This window comes from Myxine glutinosa, chromosome 4 (genome assembly GCF_964187855.1).
Source record: "Myxine glutinosa chromosome 4, kmMyxGlut1.1, whole genome shotgun sequence".
NCBI classification, from domain to species: domain Eukaryota; kingdom Metazoa; phylum Chordata; class Myxini; order Myxiniformes; family Myxinidae; genus Myxine; species Myxine glutinosa.
The window spans coordinates 26,756,440-26,776,685 of NC_136264.1; the positions used below are offsets into that span (position 1 = coordinate 26,756,440).

The 20,246-nt window shown below is 43.7% G+C and overlaps 1 protein-coding gene across 1 annotated transcript in view; it reads left to right on the top strand.

Annotated features, from left to right (window-relative positions):
- Positions 1–203: 203 nt before the first annotated feature.
- The window catches only part of SLC25A36 (solute carrier family 25 member 36), a 38,779-nt gene continuing 18,736 nt past the window's right edge, over positions 204–20,246 (top strand). The window contains exons 1-2 of the mRNA XM_068112060.2: positions 204–308; positions 9,976–10,179. Coding sequence (XP_067968161.1) covers positions 214–308; positions 9,976–10,179 — 299 coding nt within the window. The 5' untranslated portion in view covers positions 204–213. The remainder of the gene's footprint in view (positions 309–9,975; positions 10,180–20,246) is intronic.

Sequence of the window (20,246 nt, forward strand, 5' to 3'; positions counted from 1 at the left end):
GAAGTTTCCACTACCTCCACTGAATGGTTTTCGATGTTCGCTCTTAACAACATGCAGACAGGTACGCGACCCGCGAGCGCAGGGTAAAATGTTTTCCCGGAAAATTCCACCAATTCACGGCTCGGATTTTGAAGAAGAAGAATACGTATGAGTAAGAAGAACACCAGAGCGTATGACGAAGCGAGCTGTGTTGAATGGGCGGGGACTCTGCGAATGATATATTCGTGTGAGGGCAGCGCGATCATTTGCTCATGTTGGTTGCTGGTCATGGCGCATCGAGACACGTTAACGCATTTGTTTGCAGGAGGGTATGTATGTACCATACTTTGCTTCGTTTTCGGTATTCGGTGCATTTGCGGCCATGTACATTCGCGTAGCTGGTATGTGGTTATCGATGACGAATGGGACTTGGCTGACGAGATCGTGGATGAGTTGTATATCGCGAGTGTGTGAGGCCATTTGTAGTGAGAGATTACCGTTTGTTGTTGTGTTAATGCAGTCGACGAGATGATTAGTTTAGGTGTTCGTTTAACGCTCGTCACCGTATTATGTACCTTCAGGACATAATACGGTGGTTGACAAGAAATTGGAGGGAAAATGGCCACGGCACTTGCCCGAAGGTTTAATTTCACGAAACGTACACAGTGGGGAATGTTTATGTTCAGATGAATGCACACGGGACAGCCAACGGAACCCCAAATCTCTCCCTATCTCCGACACTCCTCCCTCCCTCCTCCACTCCCCCCACCCGCCTTTCGAGAACGACGTGATCCGCGATGCAGCGCCCCCCTGCTATCACTGAAGTAGAAATCGGTTGTATGGTTTGAATTTGATCTGGATCGCTCAGGAATCGACGAGACAGTAACAACTGAGTATTGGAACGTCCCTCAGCTGGGCAGGTGGAACAAGCAGGGGACGCAGGCGGCGGTGAGTGCAGCAATCGCAGGCGGCGGTGAGTGTGCAGCAATCGCAGGCGGCGGTGAGTGTGCAGCAATCGCAGGCGGCGGTGAGTGTGCAGCAATCGCGTGCGGCGGTGAGTGTGCAGCAATCACAGGCGGCTGTGAGTGCAGCAATCGCAGGCGGCGGTGGGTGCAGCAATCGCAGGCGGCGGTGAGTGCAGCGATCGCAGGCGGCGGTGAGTGTGCAGCGATCGCAGGCGGCGGTGAGTGTGCAGCGATCGCAGGCGGCGGTGAGTGTGCAGCAATCGCCGGCTGCGGTGAGTGTGCAGCAATCACGGGCTGCGGGGAGGGCGCAGCAATCACAGGCTGCAGTGAGGGCGCAGCAATCACAGGCTGCAGTGAGGGCGCAGCAAGCGCAGGCGGCGGTGAGGGCGCAGCAAGCGCAGGCGGAGGTGGGGTGCAGCAATCGCAGGCGGCGGTGAGTGTGCAGCAATCACAGGGGGCGGTGAGTGTGCCGCAATCACAGGTGGCGGTGAGTGTGCAGCAATCGCAGGCGGCGGTGAGGGCGCAGCAATCGCAGGCTGCGGTGAGGGCGCAGCAATCGCAGGCTGCGGTGAGGGCGCAGCAATCGCAGGCTGCGGTGAGGGCGCAGCAATCGCAGGCTGCGGTGAGGGCGCAGCAATCGCAGGCTGCGGTGAGGGCGCAGCAATCGCAGGCTGCGGTGAGGGCGCAGCAATCGCAGGCTGCGGTGAGGGCGCAGCAATCGCAGGCTGCGGTGAGGGCACAGCAATCGCAGGCTGCGGTGAGGGTGCAGCAAGCGCATGCGGCGATGATGGTGCATCAAACGCGGGTGGGGGTGAGGGTGCAGCAAGCGCGGGTGGCGGTGAGGGAGCAGCAAGCGCCGGCGGCGGTGATGGCGCAGCAAGCGCAGGCGGGGGTGACGGCGCAGCAAGCGCAGGCCGCGGCGAGGGCGCAGGCCGCGGCGAGGGCGCAGCAAGCGCAGGCCGCGGCGAGGGCGCAGCAAGCGCAGGCCGCGGCGAGGGCGCAGCAAGCGCAGGCCGCGGCGAGGGCGCAGCAAGTGTCTTGCTTAACATCCACATAGGAGACAGTACTCTTTGTGATTCAGCGCTCTGCTGCTTGCGAAACACCAATGAGCCAGTGTCTGGGCAGGTCAATAATTGAATCCAGACAAGACATGTGTGCTACCTTTGCACTCACTATCTTGTCAAGCGTTACCTTTTGAACTTTACATTTCTTCTACCTGAAGTCCTGAAGTAGAATGCACTTCGAGTGCTGATGTTGATGGTATTTTGGACTCATTGTCCTGCGATGTTCCATCGTTGTGGTTGTTTAACTTTGGAATAACTTCTTTCCTAACCAGAATGACCGCGCTGTAGTCACAACCTGCAACACAAAATATATATATATTTTCTGCCTCCACTGTCCACTCAACTCTCTTATCTTTGCTGTTGAAGTTATCATGCAATTCATCTCCGAGGGTCTCATGGTTTGGTTCAATTTGGATTACGAGTATGCTGGACAGCTGTGTCTGGTTTCAGGCAACAAGTGCACCACTCCGTACAGGAGCAGCAGGAAGGGTCATGTTTATTATCCTTTATGGGGTATATAGATTACAGTAGATCAGTGTTCTGGCCTCAAGAATGCCATAGGTGTATTTGGTTAGCAAGTTTCTGCCCTTCTGCTCTCATACGGCCTTGATTAAACCTTACTAATAATTTTACACAAGACTCAAAGCCAACGGAAATATGACGCATTAAGCCGGACAGTGGATTATAATCAGCGGAGGCCCATATATGCCTAATGTACTGGGCCCCTGGAACAAAATGGCGGCCATTTCCTCTGGACACTATGGTGAGTTGAGTCGAGCAACAAATGTTGATGTGGTCTAGCAGCTGTCCCGACCAATGGGTGCACATTTCAAAAATCTACTACCAACAAGAATAACAACAGCAACTCGAAGCTCTTTTCGACCTGTGACATGTCGCAGGTAAAAATCAGGCACAGGTGTTCTCTTCCACTTTGTGGGATAGCCTCGCTACACCTTCACCTGCTCCGGCTATCGTTGTTAAACAGTATCTCGGGCTTGTACTTATTAGAATTGTTGAAAATGGCGATGGTGGAGGTGCTGTCCTCTTGGATTCTCATGTCTCAGATAGGTATGAAATTGTCAGCAATAATTTCTCTTGTATTTTGCATAATGGCACGACAGGTAGAAAACCCGAGAATGAGACGTCATACTCGTAGAAGAACATTTTCACTCTGGAATGTACCACCAAACTGCTGCAGGCCCATAGCCACCGGAGAGATTGGGGGTTAGGGTGGGGGGAGGAGGGGATTTCACCCCCTCTAGAATCTCACCGACCAAATAGAACAAAGGTTAACAGGAGAAAAATCCTTGAGCCTTTCGAATGGGCTGAGGTAGACCAGACCATGGTCTCAGGTGTAAACCCTCAACTTCATTAATCTAAGGGAGAGAGTAATTGACCGTGGTGTGTTTTATTTTTTTACAGAGGGTTTTGCCTCTGCTTTTAACTTTCTATCATCGGAGTCCACATATCTTAAATACAACTCCGGTACAAGGGGTAGAATTTTATTTGACCGGCTCTTGCAGAAGAAGCCCATCGTCTTGAGTTGTTTTGATGCGAATTTTAAAAAGAAAGCCCCTTTTGAATTTGTCCTCCCCCCTTCCCCTTCCCCACCTACCCTCTTCTCCACCCTCTCCATCCCTGAATGCTCCGGCTGGCTACCGGCCTGGACTGCTGACATTTCAAAACGTCCAAACGAGCACGAGTTACAAGTCGGATTTATTTTACTGATTGTGCTGAAACTTTTGTGAACTGAGCTATGGATTGTTGGTTTTGGGTACATCGGGCACAGTGGTGGCTTGTTGGTTAGGACACTGGACTAGCATCCCAGAAGGTGTGGGTACAAATCCAGGTGAAGGCAGAATTTTTGGGATTTGAATTATCAGCTTCAAGAAGTCGAGTTGGTTTCATGAGAAGGTATCCTCGGTTGAAAACCCAGCTGGCTCGGCAACGACCTTCAGGGTCGGAACCATCTGCCCCACCCCACGTTGTCTGGTGACATGTCCACGCACTGTCGTTGACCATTATTCCCTTACCCTGTTATAGGAAGTCGTTTTGAATGACTAGTGTATGGATCTATGGCAATTGTTAAAGTACTTGCAAGTACAAGTCTCTTGTACTTGCAACAAAAACAAAAAGGACCTTCCTTGTCCGGGCAATTGTTAAACGACCATCCTGATTCGGGCAATTGTTAAACGACCATCCTGGTCCGGGCAATTGTTAAACGACCATCCTGGTCCGGGCAATTGTTAAACGACCATCCTGATCCGGGAAATTGTTAAACGACCATCCTGATTCGGGCAATTGTTAAACGACCGTCCTAATCTAGTTTATTCCAAACCAATTGTTGCACTCCCATGGTATTCTTGATGATGCACACAGTGTGTGCTTGTCCTTTGAATGGAAGTCATTCTTAGCAAACTTCGCACTCAGTGACTTTCAGCACTGGAGTCAATATTATTTCCAGTCGTCATATTGTTTTGGTATGATAACGATGTTTGCTGTTGTATAATATGTCGCAGTTGTTCGTACATTCCATTCCGGGTTGTTCATCTGTTTATTTTGTTCCATCAAAGGACATCATCGAGCCAATGGCTGTCTGACAGTTGGAATTTGGCAGGGAGCGTTGACAGTCACCGACCTTCAAACCATTTGATCCCAGGGAGTGGATCTGGTGCTTTTTTATTTTTTATTTTATTTTATATAATTGACATCCATGACACATCACTGTTCATCACGGCACCGATCGTTGTGAATTGCTTCTCCAGACTTGACAATGTTTCGAATTGCACAGTCCAAAGTTTTTTTTGAAACATTTTAAAAGCACCACCGTTTGCTCGATACTCGACTGTTGTACGTAGACGAGCAAGAACCACACGACGTTTCTTAAATTGCCTTTTGGTGACGAAATGTTGACCATGAATTTTTATTTCTTGCTTGTGGAAGATGAGCCCTTTATTTCCAAAGAATTGAGTTTTGAGGCAATTTCTGTGACATTGAAGCAACATTGCCATTCCAACATTTTATGGCTACATTGCCATTCCAGCATTTTATGGCTACATTGCCATTCCAGCATTTTATGGCTACATTGCCATTCCAACATTTTATGGCTACATTGCCATTCCAACATTTTATGGCTACATTGCCATTCCAACATTTTATGGCTACATTGCCATTCCAACATTTTATGGCTACATTGCCATTCCAACATTTTATGACTACATTGCCATTCCAACATTTTATAGCTACATTGCCATTCCAACATTTTATGGCTACATTGCCATTCCAACATTTTATGGCTACATTGCCATTCCAACATTTTATGGCTACATTGTCATTCCAACATTTTATGGCTACATTGCTATTCCAACATTTTATGGCTACATTGCTATTCCAACATTTTATGGCTACATTGCCATTCCAACATTTTATGGCTACATTGCCATTCCAACATTTTATGGCTACATTGCCATTCCAACATTTTATGGCTACATTGCCATTCCGACATTTTATGGCTACATTGCCATTCCGACATTTTATGGCTACATTGCCATTCCAACATTTTATGGCTACATTACCATTCCAACATTTTATGGCTACATTGTCATTCCAACATTTTATGGCTACATTGCTATTCCAACATTTTATGGCTACTTTGCCATTCCAACATTTTATGGCTACTTTGCCGTTCCAACATTTTATGGCAACATTGCTGTTCCAACATTTTATGGCTACATTGCCATTCCAACATTTTATGGCTACATTGCCATTCCAACATTTTATGGCTACATTGCCATTCCAACATTTTATGGCTACATTGCCATTCCAACATTTTATGGCTACATTGTCATTCCAACATTTTATGGCTACATTGCTATTCCAACATTTTATGGCTACTTTGCCATTCCAACATTTTATGGCTACTTTGCCATTCCAACATTTTATGGCTACATTGCCATTCCAACATTTTATGGCTACATTGCCATTCCAACATTTTATGGCAACATTGCCATTCCAACATTTTATGGCAACATTGCTATTCCAACATTTTATGGCTACATTGCCATTCCAACATTTTATGGCTACATTGCCATTCCAACATTTTATGGCTACATTGCCATTCCAACATTTTATGGCAACATTGCCATTCCAACATTTTATGGCTACATTCCCTTTTTTTTTTTTGTTTTTTTTTTTTTGGTATACTCAATCGAGGCTCGTGAAAGAGCTAACATTTACTTCACAAACAAATCAACCAGACAAACAAAATACCCAAAAAGAGGGAGCGGAAGACAAGATGGGGAGAGAAGGGGAAGCACACAAACACAACATCCGAGAGCAGGGAGATGTGTGGAAGGGAGTGGGCCCGGGTGGAGGAGGCATGGGAAGGGGGGGGGGAGGAGGCATGGGAAGGGGGGGGGGGGAGGCGGCATGGGAAGGGGGGGGGGGAGGAGGCATGGGAAGGGGGGGGGAGGAGGCATGGGAAGGGGAGGGGGAGGAGGCATGGGAAGGGGAGGGGGAGGAGGCATGGGAAGGGGAGGGGGAGGAGGCATGGGAAGGGGAGGGGGAGGAGGCATGGGAAGGGGGGGGAGGAGGCATGGGAAGGGGGGGGAGGAGGCATGGGAAGGGGGGGGAGGAGGCATGGGAAGGGGGGGGGAGGCATGGGAAGGGGGGGGGGAGGAGGCATGGGAAGGGGGGGGAGGGGGCATGGGAAGGGGGGGGAGGAGGCATGGGAAGGGGGGGAGGGGAGGAGGGAGAAGTATAAAACACAAGGACACCAAGGACTTCCTGGACAGAAGTTGGTATTTCAAGCTACATTTTATGGCATCCAACATTTTATGGTAACATTGCTACTCCAACATTTTATGGCTACATTGCCATTCTAACATTTTATGGCAACATTGCTACTCCAACATTTTATGGCTACATTGCTACTTCATCAGTGTATGGGATAAGCCGGGTCAATTTGACCTTGAAGTATATTTTATTTCCTTGGCTCCTGCCCCTAGTACTTGCATGTTGACACTTATTGACCTGTTTTTTATTTATCTATTTGAGACCATGGAACATTTCCTTGAAATGGATTGAAAGTCCAGTATGCAATAATTGTAGTTTTTTATTTTTTTTAAACTTTGCTACCGAGGTTGGGTGGAGGTTGTTTTCACACCTGTCTGTCGGTTTGTGAACAGGATATCTCAAAAGGTTGTGGATGTGGATGGATTCTGACAATTTGATGGACACGTTGGGTACTTTGAGGACAAAATGATTAGATTTTGGTGAAGATCCGGATGCGGATCTGCAATTTTTAAAACTGATTCTTCACCATTGATGGGGCAAAAAACGACATATAGCACGATATCTCTAAAAGTTATGGACGACTTGTAACAAAACGAGGTGGACGAGTTGGTTTGGCGACAAGAAGTCGATCAGATTTTGGTTCAGGTTGGAATCAAGATCCGGCATATCGGTGGGATACAAAACAAGCTGTTCAGCCTCACGGAGGTATGCACTCTACAGAGTGCTGTTCTAGTTAAAACTTGTGTAAGTCATGCTTTTGTCATATGATGGTAACGTGATGTCATGCATCCCATGGAAATGTTAATAGTCGATTCAGGATGTCTGGATGATTCAGGATGTATTAATTTATTTATTTTTTAACCCCTAGTACGACATCGACTTGTACAGCTTCGCTGCCCTTTTGCCTGCTTGGCTGTGGCCATTTGGAATCTTGGCACAACGTTTGACATATAAACTGCCCTTGTTTGATTTGTACCCGTTGCCTGGAAATTAGCAACAAGTGTTTGCTTTGAGTAACGAGCATTCTCTCAATTTGTGGTTATCATGACCTGTCTGCAGCATGGAATTGTCAGGATAACCTCAAAAGCTCTTGTGCCGAGGTTCAAATTCCATGAAATGTTAGGACGCGTAGCCCAACAGCTTTACTGGGCCGTCTTGAGATCTTAGGGTCCTGAGTGATTCCCTGTTCATGCCATTGAATTAACACCGGGTGGGTTGACTTGGCCTTGATCCTCCTGAGGTCGGCAAAATGAGTATCAGCTGACTGGTAATGGGGGGCATTGCATCAGCGGCACAGCCTCACTTGCAGAAAATGATGCAGCCAAGCAGCAACAGTCTGCATACAAACCACCACCACTCTTCCTGCACTTATTCTTCCGAAGACACCTATGCTGCTTGAAAGTGCTTGTAAACACTATAATTTACACAGGAAAAATTTATCTTGAAAGTTTACCTTTTCATTTTAAACACCCTTCATTCCTTGAACCATATTATTTTAAAGAAGAAGAACCACCCACACCTCTTGGACTCTTTAATAACTCCAACATCAAGGTTCAGGAGGAGAGGGTCTTGCATGTGGGTCTGCTTGTTTGTCTGACTGTCCGCACAGAAAATGAGTTTGCGTTTCTCTGCAACTGTTGGTCCGATGGCCAAGAAATTGTCACCATAGGATCCCCCCTCTTGTATGATTTTTTAAAATGATAATTATGATGTCATAGGTCATGTGGTACGGGCTCCATCTTGGAGAAACTAAAAGACTTTGCACCTCTATATCTCTGAAACCGCTCCATGGGAAAAAAATTGAAACCTGGCTCATTGTCAAGTATTTCCCATGGGGAATAACGTATGTTCATGATGTCATCGGTGCCTTAATTATGACGTCATAATCTGGCAAGTCGAATGCTTGATCCGATCAGTTTGAATTTTATTGAGCACGATCTACACAAAAATTGCATGAAAATTAAATTGATGACCATAGTTCATGGGATTGAACATTCATCTACTTTGTCAATAAACCTCACAAAATACACCGTACAAACATGTCCTGGTGAGAGTCTGCAATCCCTGATTGCTCTTTCTGGTTACCCTCGCCTAAGGAGAGAGTATTGCATTTGAGTCCATCCGTCCGTCCGTCCGTCTGTCTGTGTCTGTCTGTCTTTGTTTTTGTCCGTACAGAATAAACATGATTTTATCTGTAACCGTTGGTCCGATTGACAGGAAATTTTCACCATAGGTGCAACTCCAGCTGTAGAATTTTTTTTTAATGATGAGTGACATCATAAGTCACGTGGTATGGGCGCCATCTTGGAAAAGCGGAAAAAAAATTGCACCTCTATAATCTCCAAAAGTGCTGCATAGAAAAAATTGAAACATGGCTCATTGTAAAGAACACTCCATGTGGAATAACATATGATGATGCCATAGGTTCCTCCATTATGACGTCATGATTCGACAAATACAAAACTTCACCCGATCAAGATGAAATTTCTTGAGCATCTCAGGATAAATTGGTGGAGAAAAAAAAATGACCATCGGTCACGTGGTTCGGCCGCCATATTTGTTTAAACACAAGCCTTAAAAACCACTGATAACACGTCTTGGCGAGGGACTGCAATCTCTGATTGTTCTTTCTAGTTTGGTACTGTATTTCTGATGGAAATTATTTCCTCGGTGATTTTTCACTTGGATTAAAAAAAAAAAAAAAATCTTTGAAACCTGGATGAAATGAGAAATAGCTAAACTATCAGCACCGCTGGTGGGATGATGTGATGTATGGAAAATTGCCATGTGTGCATGCTTGTTGGTGTTGTGTGGTGTTGTGAATGCTCGTCTTTCTAAAACTTTCTGGAAAAAAAAAAATATATATATATATATATATATATATATATTTTAAACAACCACAATATTGACCTTTTTATACAAAGTCCAGGCTCGTGGAAGAGCTAGAGCACGGACAAACGAAGGATGCGGGGTAGCGTCGGACGCATGGGATGGACCAAATTGATACAGAATCAGATCTGTTATTATACGGTGTCTTATGGCTTCTCGCAGACTATAATTAGTGACATTCTTTTAGTCTGTGGACAGCTTATCGTAGTTGGTATCTGTCCTGCAGGGTGCTTTGAAGCCTTTGATGCCCATTTATTTATTTTGTATACAATTTTATTTGGCAGGTGTGGTGGCACGGTCGGAGCAATTGTGACTTGCCCCCTGGAGGTGGTGAAGACGAGACTCCAATCGTCGGCGGTTACCGCAGTGACTCCAGCGTTTTACCGATCCACGGTTCTGTTTCAAGATATACCGCTTGCTGCATTCTCTACGGCTCAGCTCACCCGGCACGGTGCAGTCATTGTGCCCGGGCCGATTCTTTGTCTCAAGTAAGGCACACCATCAACGATCGCTAGCTTCCTTTTGGTGAAACTGTTTGGTACATCCAGATTACAAAGTACCCACGGACATCTTCGGAATGTTTCTGACTGGGAAGTTATGGCAATTTTATATTTTAGCCACCTATTTAATGGTAAAGCCACTGTGGGGTTCAGGTTACGTTGCCAAAAAAAAAATGGTTGGTCGAAAAGGATTTATTTTTACCGGTATATATTTATTAACTCAACTATGTCCAGCTGAGTTTTTGTCGACACCCAGTGCCCGTCGTCCGTCGTCTGTCTGTCTAAACAATTCGAGGTCTACGCTCTAACGGTCACAAATATTGATTAAATTTGATGAAACTTGTTATGCAGCATCTTTAAGACAAACTAGTTTGGGATTGCATTTGGGCGTTGTTATGCAGCCCGGTGTTGGCTTAGCGGTTAGGGTGCCGGCTTGGGATCCCAGAATCCTGGGTTCGAATCCCGATCGATCACTGAATTAACGCCAGGGGGGTTGACTCAGCCTGTCATCCTTCCGAGGTCGGCAAATTGAGTACCAGCTTGCTGGGATGAATGATCCTGGTGTGTACCCCGGCTTAGAATAGGTACACCGTATCCCTGCGCATCGTAAGAGGGATCAAGGGTTGGCGTCAAGAAGGGCATCCGGCCATAAAAACATTGACTCAAACAGGGAACCATGATTGTCATGGGGCCCGCAAGGCTAACCCCCGCTCTAGCGGGGAAAAATGGCCTTAAAACGATCATTCATAATTCATTCATTCATTCATTCATTTATGCCCAAAAATGGGTGCGGCAAGGTGGCCATATTGAAAAATCAATTTTTGTCATATATTTTTAGCACATATAAACTATATAGTTTGTGGTTCTATTATGCATATTCTAACCATATTGATATAGACCAGTTGAGTTCAGGTTCCCTGGAACCTCTCTAGTTTTTTGAGGTTTTGCTTTTGGTGTGATAAAATAAGTTGGATTCTGAGGGCAAACTATATTTTTTCCATTCATTGTCTACATGTGTACTTGTGTATTTTGTAATACGAGCTGCAGCCTAGTTCCACTTTGATTTACCTCAAGTTTAAACAAATGTGCAATTCGCGTATCTATTTGAGAAAAGTCACTTTTTGCAAATTACAAATTGCTGCCCTGAACACTGAGCCAAACGTCGGGCCTGGCCAGCTGGTTCATGAGAGATTTGGGCTAAAAACTTCTCCCACACCGACCCCACAATAATGTTAGAATAATTTTGCCTATTAAACAAACAAGAAGAAGAATGGTAAAGTTTTGATTTTTGCATTTTGAAGTTTGAGTCATGGTACAAAAGTTTGAGTCATGGTTTGACGTCCACCTACTAATACCGGCAGATGGGTCACAAAGTATAACCTCCACCCAAGGGCTGGAAAATGGATTGATGAATGAACCTGCCTGGGAAACACCGGGGTGACTGTTTATAGCTGGAACGGGATTCAAACCCAGGCCAGACGGTTCAGACGAGCGTGCGTATCTCTAGGCCATCCTGTCAGGCCCAGAACTTTATCATTGATGAATAACTCTTAATAGGCATTCTTTCACGAGGCCCTCACTTTTTTTTCCCGTCCTCACTTTTTCACCTTTATTCCATTTTTTCCAGACTTCGTCTGGAAATTTCCAGACTTTTTCGTTTCCCGACTTTTCCTTTTCCCGACTTTCGTTTCCAGACTTTTTCCAGACTTCGTTTCATTCCAGACTATGTCCAGCTGAGTTTTTGTCGACACCCAGTATCCGTCGTCTGTCGTCTGTCTGTCTGTAAACAATTCGACGTCTACGCTCTAAAAGTCACAAATATTGATTAAAATTGATGAAACTTGTTATGCAGCATCTTAAAGACATAAACTAGTTTGGGATTGTATTTGGGCGATGCATGCCCAAAAATGGGTGCGGCAGGGTGGCCATATTGAAAATCAATTTTTGTCATATATTTTTAGCACATATAAACTATATAGTTTGTGGTTCTATTATGCATATTCTAACCATATTGATATAGACCAGTTGAGTGCAGGTTCCCTGGAACCTCTAGTTTTTTTTGTTTGTTTTCTACACATTCCCATTGAGAATTTTTGAGAGCACCTACTCTAAATATATTTTAAAAAATTTACAATTTGTTTTGGGAGAATTGAGAATTTTTTTTAACAGTTACATGGTGATTGGATGGAAAAGCATTCCGAAACAAATTCTACAAGAATAGATTCCCATAACATAGTCGAGGACTGTTTCATGAATCGAGAATCAAAGTCCTTGACCTCGCTTCACTCGGCCGAATAGTTTTGAGAGGATGAACATTTGGTATCGTATTCTTTTCCAAATTCTTCAGACTCTATTCTATCAATATCCATCACTGTTGCTTTTGTTTCCCTTCCTTTGGACCCTTCAATTCCCCCCTCACCTCTGCTCTTTTCCTCTGAAGAGATCAGTGACTGTGTTTGTCTGAAGTAATGTCTGGTGTTTTTTCATGTATTTGTCTGCATGTTTGTATGTGATTTGTGTTGCTGCTCCTCCACGAACTTTTATACCCAGTTAAAAAAAAAAAAAAAGTCAGTGGATAATTGCACTTGTCCCAATTTCTGGTCATTCAAATTCAGGTACCAATCACAGGCCAAAGGATGCTGGAAAACAAAATGTGTTGCAAATCATCAAGCAGTTGTGCATTGAGACTTGTCAGCAAGTGGAAATTATCCTATTTCGGCAGATGAATCACCGCTCGTCCTGTTCCTGTAATGATTTCCACAACTGAAATTACAGCTGATCTGATGAGCGCCTGTATCGAAGAAGCGCAGCTGTCCAGGCATTTGTCAGAGAGATTTGACGTAACTAGGAACAAAGGTGTTCATGCTCCAATACCAGACATTGAATTTGCTTTTCTGGATCAAAATAAAGAACCGGAACTGTTCATGTATCTTGGGTCATTATTCAATCCACCTTCAGTTGCCATAGGATTGCCTTGACATCTATAACCAATGTACTATGCCCTACATTGAGTTTTGCACATCTTGTTTACGAGAAGACTTCAGTTTCATTCAAGCTTTTGAAACTTTCTGGATAGATTCGTTGGAACAGAAGTCAAGCTATTCCGTAAATCCACCGATGTGGCGGGATGGAGTAAAAATGCAAATCAGTGTTCCATCAACAATATTGGAGCTTTTCGAAAAGTGCTGATTGTGAAGTGGTAAAACTACTGCCATCAGAGGTATTGCATCTCCAGAAGATTCTAGAACAAAATAATAATAATAATGTACAAAAGGTCGTTATTAAAATAAATAACTGAAATCTATGAACATGGGTCACGGTTAGTATGACGTGGACATACAGTACCAACGAATTATTTATTTTCCTCAGAGAAATGCCTTCCTCGTAAGCAGCTTTCTCAGGTGTGATTGCAAGAAAGTGCCGGAGCGGTCTACCAATCAGCAATCAAACAATTCGTGAAGGAATATTTTTGTTCGAATATTTCTTGTTTGAGCTTTTGATCGTGTCGACCATCAGTACCTTTTTGAAGTACTTCAGTGGTTTGGACTTTCTTCTACCTTTATCTCATATATATTAAAATTATACATAATATTTATAGTGTGTTTGAGATAAACAATGGGCTTGTCGCACCTTTTTCCGTTAACAGTGGAATTTGACAAGGTTGCCCTCTCTCTCTCTGGGTGGCTCTATCCTCTCTGTCAAACCCCTGCTAGTTTCCTTGCTAGATTCACCGGGTTTGGTTCTTCTCATCTTGAATGATCCATCAAGGTGTTCGCATATGCCGATGATATTTGCGTGTTTGTGCAGTCCACAGGGGTGATTATTAGTCCCCTACCGGTGTACACCGGAGGGGACTATAGGTTTGCACGCCGTCCGTCAGTCAGTCTGTCAGTCCGTCACGCAAAGAACAGTTTTCCGAACTTTTTTTCTAAACGCTTAATGCTAATGATTTCAAACTTGGCACATGGTTTCCTCATGATAAGTTACAGGTCAAGTTCGAACTTCACGACGTTTCGATCATTTTTAACAAAGTTATGGCACTTTGAACTTTGGTAATTCTGATAATTCTGATGATCCTTAACTCAGTGCCATTTTAAGTTTTAATTTCCTTTAAAAACCAATTTCTCTGCAATAATAGTACCGATTGAGATAAAATTTTCACCATAGGATGGACTCTGTCTGTAGAATATTTTAATGGTAATTATGACGTCACAGGTCACGTGGGTCGGTCGCCATATTGTTTTTTTGTGAAAACACGAAAACACCTTTTTCTCTGCAACGGCTGAACAGATCGAGGCCAAACTGCAGGCAGAATCGCATACCCATGACGAACAAAAAAGTCAGCGAGCATGACGTCATGCGTCACATGGTTTCAGAGTTATGACGTTTTTAAGCATGAACCTTTGAAACCGAGCTTCTCCCTCATTTTTGATCCAATCGAGGGGAAACTTCACAGATCTGTTCAGCACTAAAATGTCCTTTTGGAATTTGCGATAAGGCACTTTGTTTGGCAGATATCGTTAATTAAACGAAAATATTTTTTAAAATGGATATCTCGTTTATTCTCGAGTTCTCAAGCCGCACTGCGCGTCCTCAGCCTCGTCTCGCGAACGTCAACAGCGCGACACCGCGCGCTTTCGGGAGGGCGGAGCCAAGCCGAGCAACATATATATATATATATATACACATCGATCATTGATCGTGAACCGGAAAATATAATAAATTACTGATGGTTTCAGAGTTATGACGTTTTTAAGCATGAACCTTTAAAACCGAGCCCCTCCCTCATTTTTGATCCAATCGAGGGGAAACTTCACAAATCTGTTCAGCATGTCAGTCTACTAAAATGTCCTTTTGGAATTTGCGATAGGGCACATGGTTTGGCAGATATCGTTAATTAAACGAATTTTTTTTTTTTTTTTAATGGATATCTCTTGAATCGCTAGTACCTCAGACCGTGAGTTGGTAATAATTTATATAATTCACACAGTGCAATACGTGCAGGCCGCTCCACGGAGCGACCTTGCGGGCTTATCAATGAGGCGAGGTGTGACACACGTGTCTCGGCATACCTCAGATCAAGTTTGAAAAACAGCATCAACCATGCATAAATTTGCATATTCGATCATTTTTGACAAAGTTATGGCACTTTGAACTTTGGTAGGGGACATGTATTGCAGCGCAATACTCAGAATGCTTGTTATATCTGGCGACCTGACATTTTTGCACGGCTCCGGCACTTCAAAATTTGGCACTACACTGCTGCCAGTACCCCAGTGATATTAACGCAATTGTTCATTGCTTATCCCCTCTTGATAACTAGAACCAATACTTCCTGCTCAGATTTCATGCATTATCAACGGCGTGAAATACCTTGTGTTGTTCTTGGGTGACGATGCTACACTAGCAAAGAAGTTTTTAGCAAACACTAGCAAACAAGCAAACAAACTAGCAAACAAACAAAACAAGCAAACAAGCAAACTAGCACTAGCAAACAAGTTTGGCTGGTTTGCTGGATTTTGTTGAGGGGAAATTGCGAAAATTGAAACTTTGTTTGCATAACTGTTCTATTGTGGAAATGTCTTGGTTATTAAAAGTTTGGAGGCCTCTACCCTATGGCACAGGTGAAAAAATGGAATAAAGGTGAAAAAGTGAGGACGGGGAAAAAAAAGTGAGGGCCTCGTGAAAGAATGCCTATTAAGAGTTATTCATCAATGATAAAGTTCTGGGCCTGACAGGATGGCCTAGAGATACGCACGCTCGTCTGAACCGTCTGGCCTGGGTTTGAATCCCGCTCCAGCTATAAACAGTCACCCCGGTGTTTCCCAGGCAGGTTCATTCATCAATCCATTTTCCAGCCCTTGGGTGGAGGTTATACTTTGTGACCCATCTGCCGGTATTAGTAGGTGGACGTCAAACCATGACTCAAACTTTTGTACCATGACTCAAACTTCAAAATGCAAAAATCAAAACTTTACCATTCTTCTTCTTGTTTGTTTAATAGGCAAAATTATTCTAACATTATTGTGGGGTCGGTGTGGGAGAAGTTTTTAGCCCAAATCTCTCATGAACCAGCTGGCCAGGCCCGACGTTTGGCTCACCCCAGGCCTCTACCCTTTTTTGTGCTGCATCCTCCAGTAGCGTTAAACTCCAGAAGTACTGTGGGTTTTTCTTTTGGAACGGAATACAATACAATGGAGGGTTTGATGGATAGACCTCTTGCCTTGCTCTCCCCTATTATTTTCCTAATTTTAAAGGTTTTTATAACCCTCCTGTACCACCACGACAGGGTGACTTCCAATGGATTAGTACAATGGATTCTCCCTTCCAGCCATTTATATTTCACCAGTTTTGAAACATCTTGGTGGATGTATGTTCATTTTGTAATGATCCTGAAAACCTATCTCACATTGATATTGAACTAGGGCATGCCCGTACTATATCTATATCTAAAATTATATCCCCCCCCTCTATTTACATGAAATGGTTTGGTCCAAAGCGAACGGCTTGCGAGTGGTGACAATCCCCCCCCTCTATTTACATGCAATGGTTTGGTCCAAAGCGAACGGCTTCCGGAGTTTGGTAAAGAAATCGCCATCGCGTGCACAAACGCGCAGGAAAGCGAATGAATCGCAAATTCGTTTTTATTAGTTGTAAAACATAGTTTAACGCCAACATAGTTTGCAAACGTGAAATAAATGAATACGCTCTCAAATGTGCCATCCGAGGCAGAGTGTGCCCGCCACGTTCGGCACACGCGATCGTTCGCTGCTCTCCGATTGGTTGAATCGTTTTTTGGACATAGCTCGGTAAGTAATTGTCCGATTAATATGAAACCTTGAAAAGGCACATCCTCGGGTCCCCAGCAATATACCTGGCAAGTTAAAAGTATATCGGACCCGTGGTTGTCGAGAAACAGCGGTCACAGACAGACAAACGTACAAACGTACAAACGTACAGAGATTACTGGAATTATAGATAGATGCAGTCAAGTTCAGTCAATCAAACTCCTGGGTCTTGCTATCAGCCATGATCTTTCTTGGGCACACTGCATTTCAAAGTTGGCCTCCAAAGCCAGCCACCAACTGAGCATCTTCGATCATCCAAATACCTTCCTTGGCACACCTGAACACCTGTCCACTTACAAGGCCTTCATCTGCAGTTTGATGGAGTACTGCTCTCTCATTTGGGGTGGCTCCCCTGCGTCGCATCTAGCTCAGCTTGATGCCGTCCAATCCAAGGCCTTTAACATCATTGGAATCTCAAACGACGAAGCTGAGTCGATGGGTCTGTCGCTTCGCCATCGCCGACAGGTCGGCAGTCCCTCTGTCTTCTACCGTCTCCTATATGGTCCTGCACCCTCTGCTCTTTCTGTGCTTCCTCCCCCTCAAGTTTCTGCAGGGCTCACAAGATCCACCATCAACCCCCTTCTGGTGAAACTACCTAAATCTAGGATCACTGCTCACCTCCACTCATCTGTTTCTATTTTTTCTCCACCTGTGGAACCAACTTGCTTATTCTCTTCAATCTCATTCGTCCCTCCACATCTTCAAGACAGCTGTTCAACACCATCTCGGATCGTCCCCAATCCAAAACCATGATCGTTTCTACCCTCGTTAACCTCACCCCAACCCCTCTTCCTTGCAAATTTCCTGTTTTGCCTCCTGAGAGTTCCCTTTTGTATCTATCTTGTCTAGCCCATGCATCCTCCCCATACCCATTGTTTGTCCACCTCGCCTTGTCTTGGCTTTCAACTCTGATGTTAGTGTTTCCTTCCCTCTCTCTGCTGTTCGTTTTGTTGTTGCGTCCTGATCCATTCGGTTTTTTTCTTTGGTTTTTTTTGTATGCTGAATCAAGGCTCGTGAAAGAGCTAACATTTATTTCACAAACAAATCAACCAGACAAACAAAATATATAAAAAGAGGGAGCGGAAGACAAGATGGGGAGAGAAGGGGAAGCACACAAACACAACATTTGAGAGCAGGGAGATGTGTGGGAGGGAGAGGGCTTGGGGGGGAGGAGGCTTGGGAAGGGGAGAAGTATAAAACACAAGGACACCAAGGACTTCCAGGACAGAAGTTGGTATTTAAAAAAAAATAATCGGTGGACAAGTACTAGCTTTTCCATGAGCCTCGACCATGTATCCAAAAAAAGAAGAAGAAAAAAGCCAATGGTTAGCTGCTTTGTTTCTTTTTCTCCAGGGTTGTTTTGTTTAGGTTTGATTGTGGATACTTGTGTGTGAATCTATGGTTTAGAGTTTAGACGTTTTACGTAGCAATTCCAATGCTGTTTCAGCCCATTTTCTGCTTGCTCGGGCGTAGATGGCAGCGTCGAGTCAAAGAAAAGGAAACTTGATGGTGTTTGAAGTAAATAATGGAAAAGCTTTGTTGTTATTTCAACCCCTTGTAATAAGTTGTGTTAAATCCGAGTTTGCTCTTTTTTTCAATAACAGGGAGTTTAGTTACTACAGTTTGAGGCCAAATTGTGAACAAGGGAAGGTATTTGTTTATTTTTAGAGAAATGTTTACATTTTTTGTGCAAGGTTTTGTGTCATATACTATATTAAGTTCAGGTATCTGTTTTTGTTTGTAATTTTCCTGGGGATGAGAATGTGAACCTCCTCTTTAGAGTTTTTTTTTTTTTTTTTTGTCTTCTCTGTTTTATAATAAAAAGATGCAAAAGTTAGTATTGGTTATTAATTTATAACATTTATTATAGTATTGCATGTGCAGTAAAATGGTGATATATATATATATATATATATATATATATATATATATATATATATATATATATATATATATATATATATACTGTATACTGTGTATATATATATATATATATATATATATATATATATACTGTATACTGTGTATATATATATATATATATATATATATATATATATATATATACATATATATATATATATATATATATATATATATATATATATATATATAGTGTGTGTGTCTATGTATACACATGAATGACTGCTCTGTTCTGGTTGGCTGCTGCTGAATCTAGGGCAAAGGGGAATGTGTGCGAGTGGGGTGCGATGAACATGCAGTGCCGGCGTGGTATCCGCTCTACTGGGGCATGCAGCGTGTGTGGCTGGCAATCTGCCCAAGCATGGCCCGCAGCCAATGGCACTGAAATGGCTTTGTTTGGCTGCGTGGCTGTTGCTTTGCATCACTTTCCTCACCCCCACCTCTCCCTCTGTTTTTTTTTTTTGTTTTTTTTTTTTTCTTCATTTCCACGTTTCTAAAATGGGTCCAGGTTGGAATGGCCATGAAACACAACAAAGTGGATGCATTATTTTTAAATTCCTGTGTCCAGGAGTTTTAGCTTTCACGAGCCTCGATTCAAGTATACAAAAAAAAAAAAAATGGAATTGGTTAATATAATGTCAGTGGAGCGTCCCTTTAATATGCAGATAAAGCAATATGCACATGTTTTTGTGGGTTCTTCAAGAGCACACTGGCATGAGTGATTCGTGCAGAAGCAGCAAGTCTCGTTTTCCATCCCATGTGTTCGGTCATCATTTTCCAATATATACCTTTGGGTCGTAAACTTTGCTTTGCTAGTTTTTTGTTGTTGCTACACAACTTTTAATTGTACAAAAGATCATAATTGCAACATATTGTTTATCTCTACTTTCAGTTTTACTTGGCCATGATGCGGTATTCCAATTTTCACGAGTCCAATGCTTATTAACGAAGGATTTGATCAAAAATACCTTGATCGAGGTATGTTAACCGCTGTGGGAAACCAGGAGAAGCTGATGTTTTTGGCATTAACCCTTCATCAGAGTAAAAGAAAAGTGTACATTTATCTCCCGTTTGTCAGCTTCTTCTTCGTCCTTCCCACGGTGGTTAGCATACCTCGATCTCCATCCTCTTGATTTCATCCACTGCTCTACCTGTCTGCTGATGCAGATCGACCCGAGCTTCCATTAACAAACGGGAAGTCTTGTCTCGGATTCTTATTTTGTTTGTGGTAAGGTATTTAAGGGTGGGAGCATTTAACGGTGCAAGGAAGGAAAGAGACTCGGG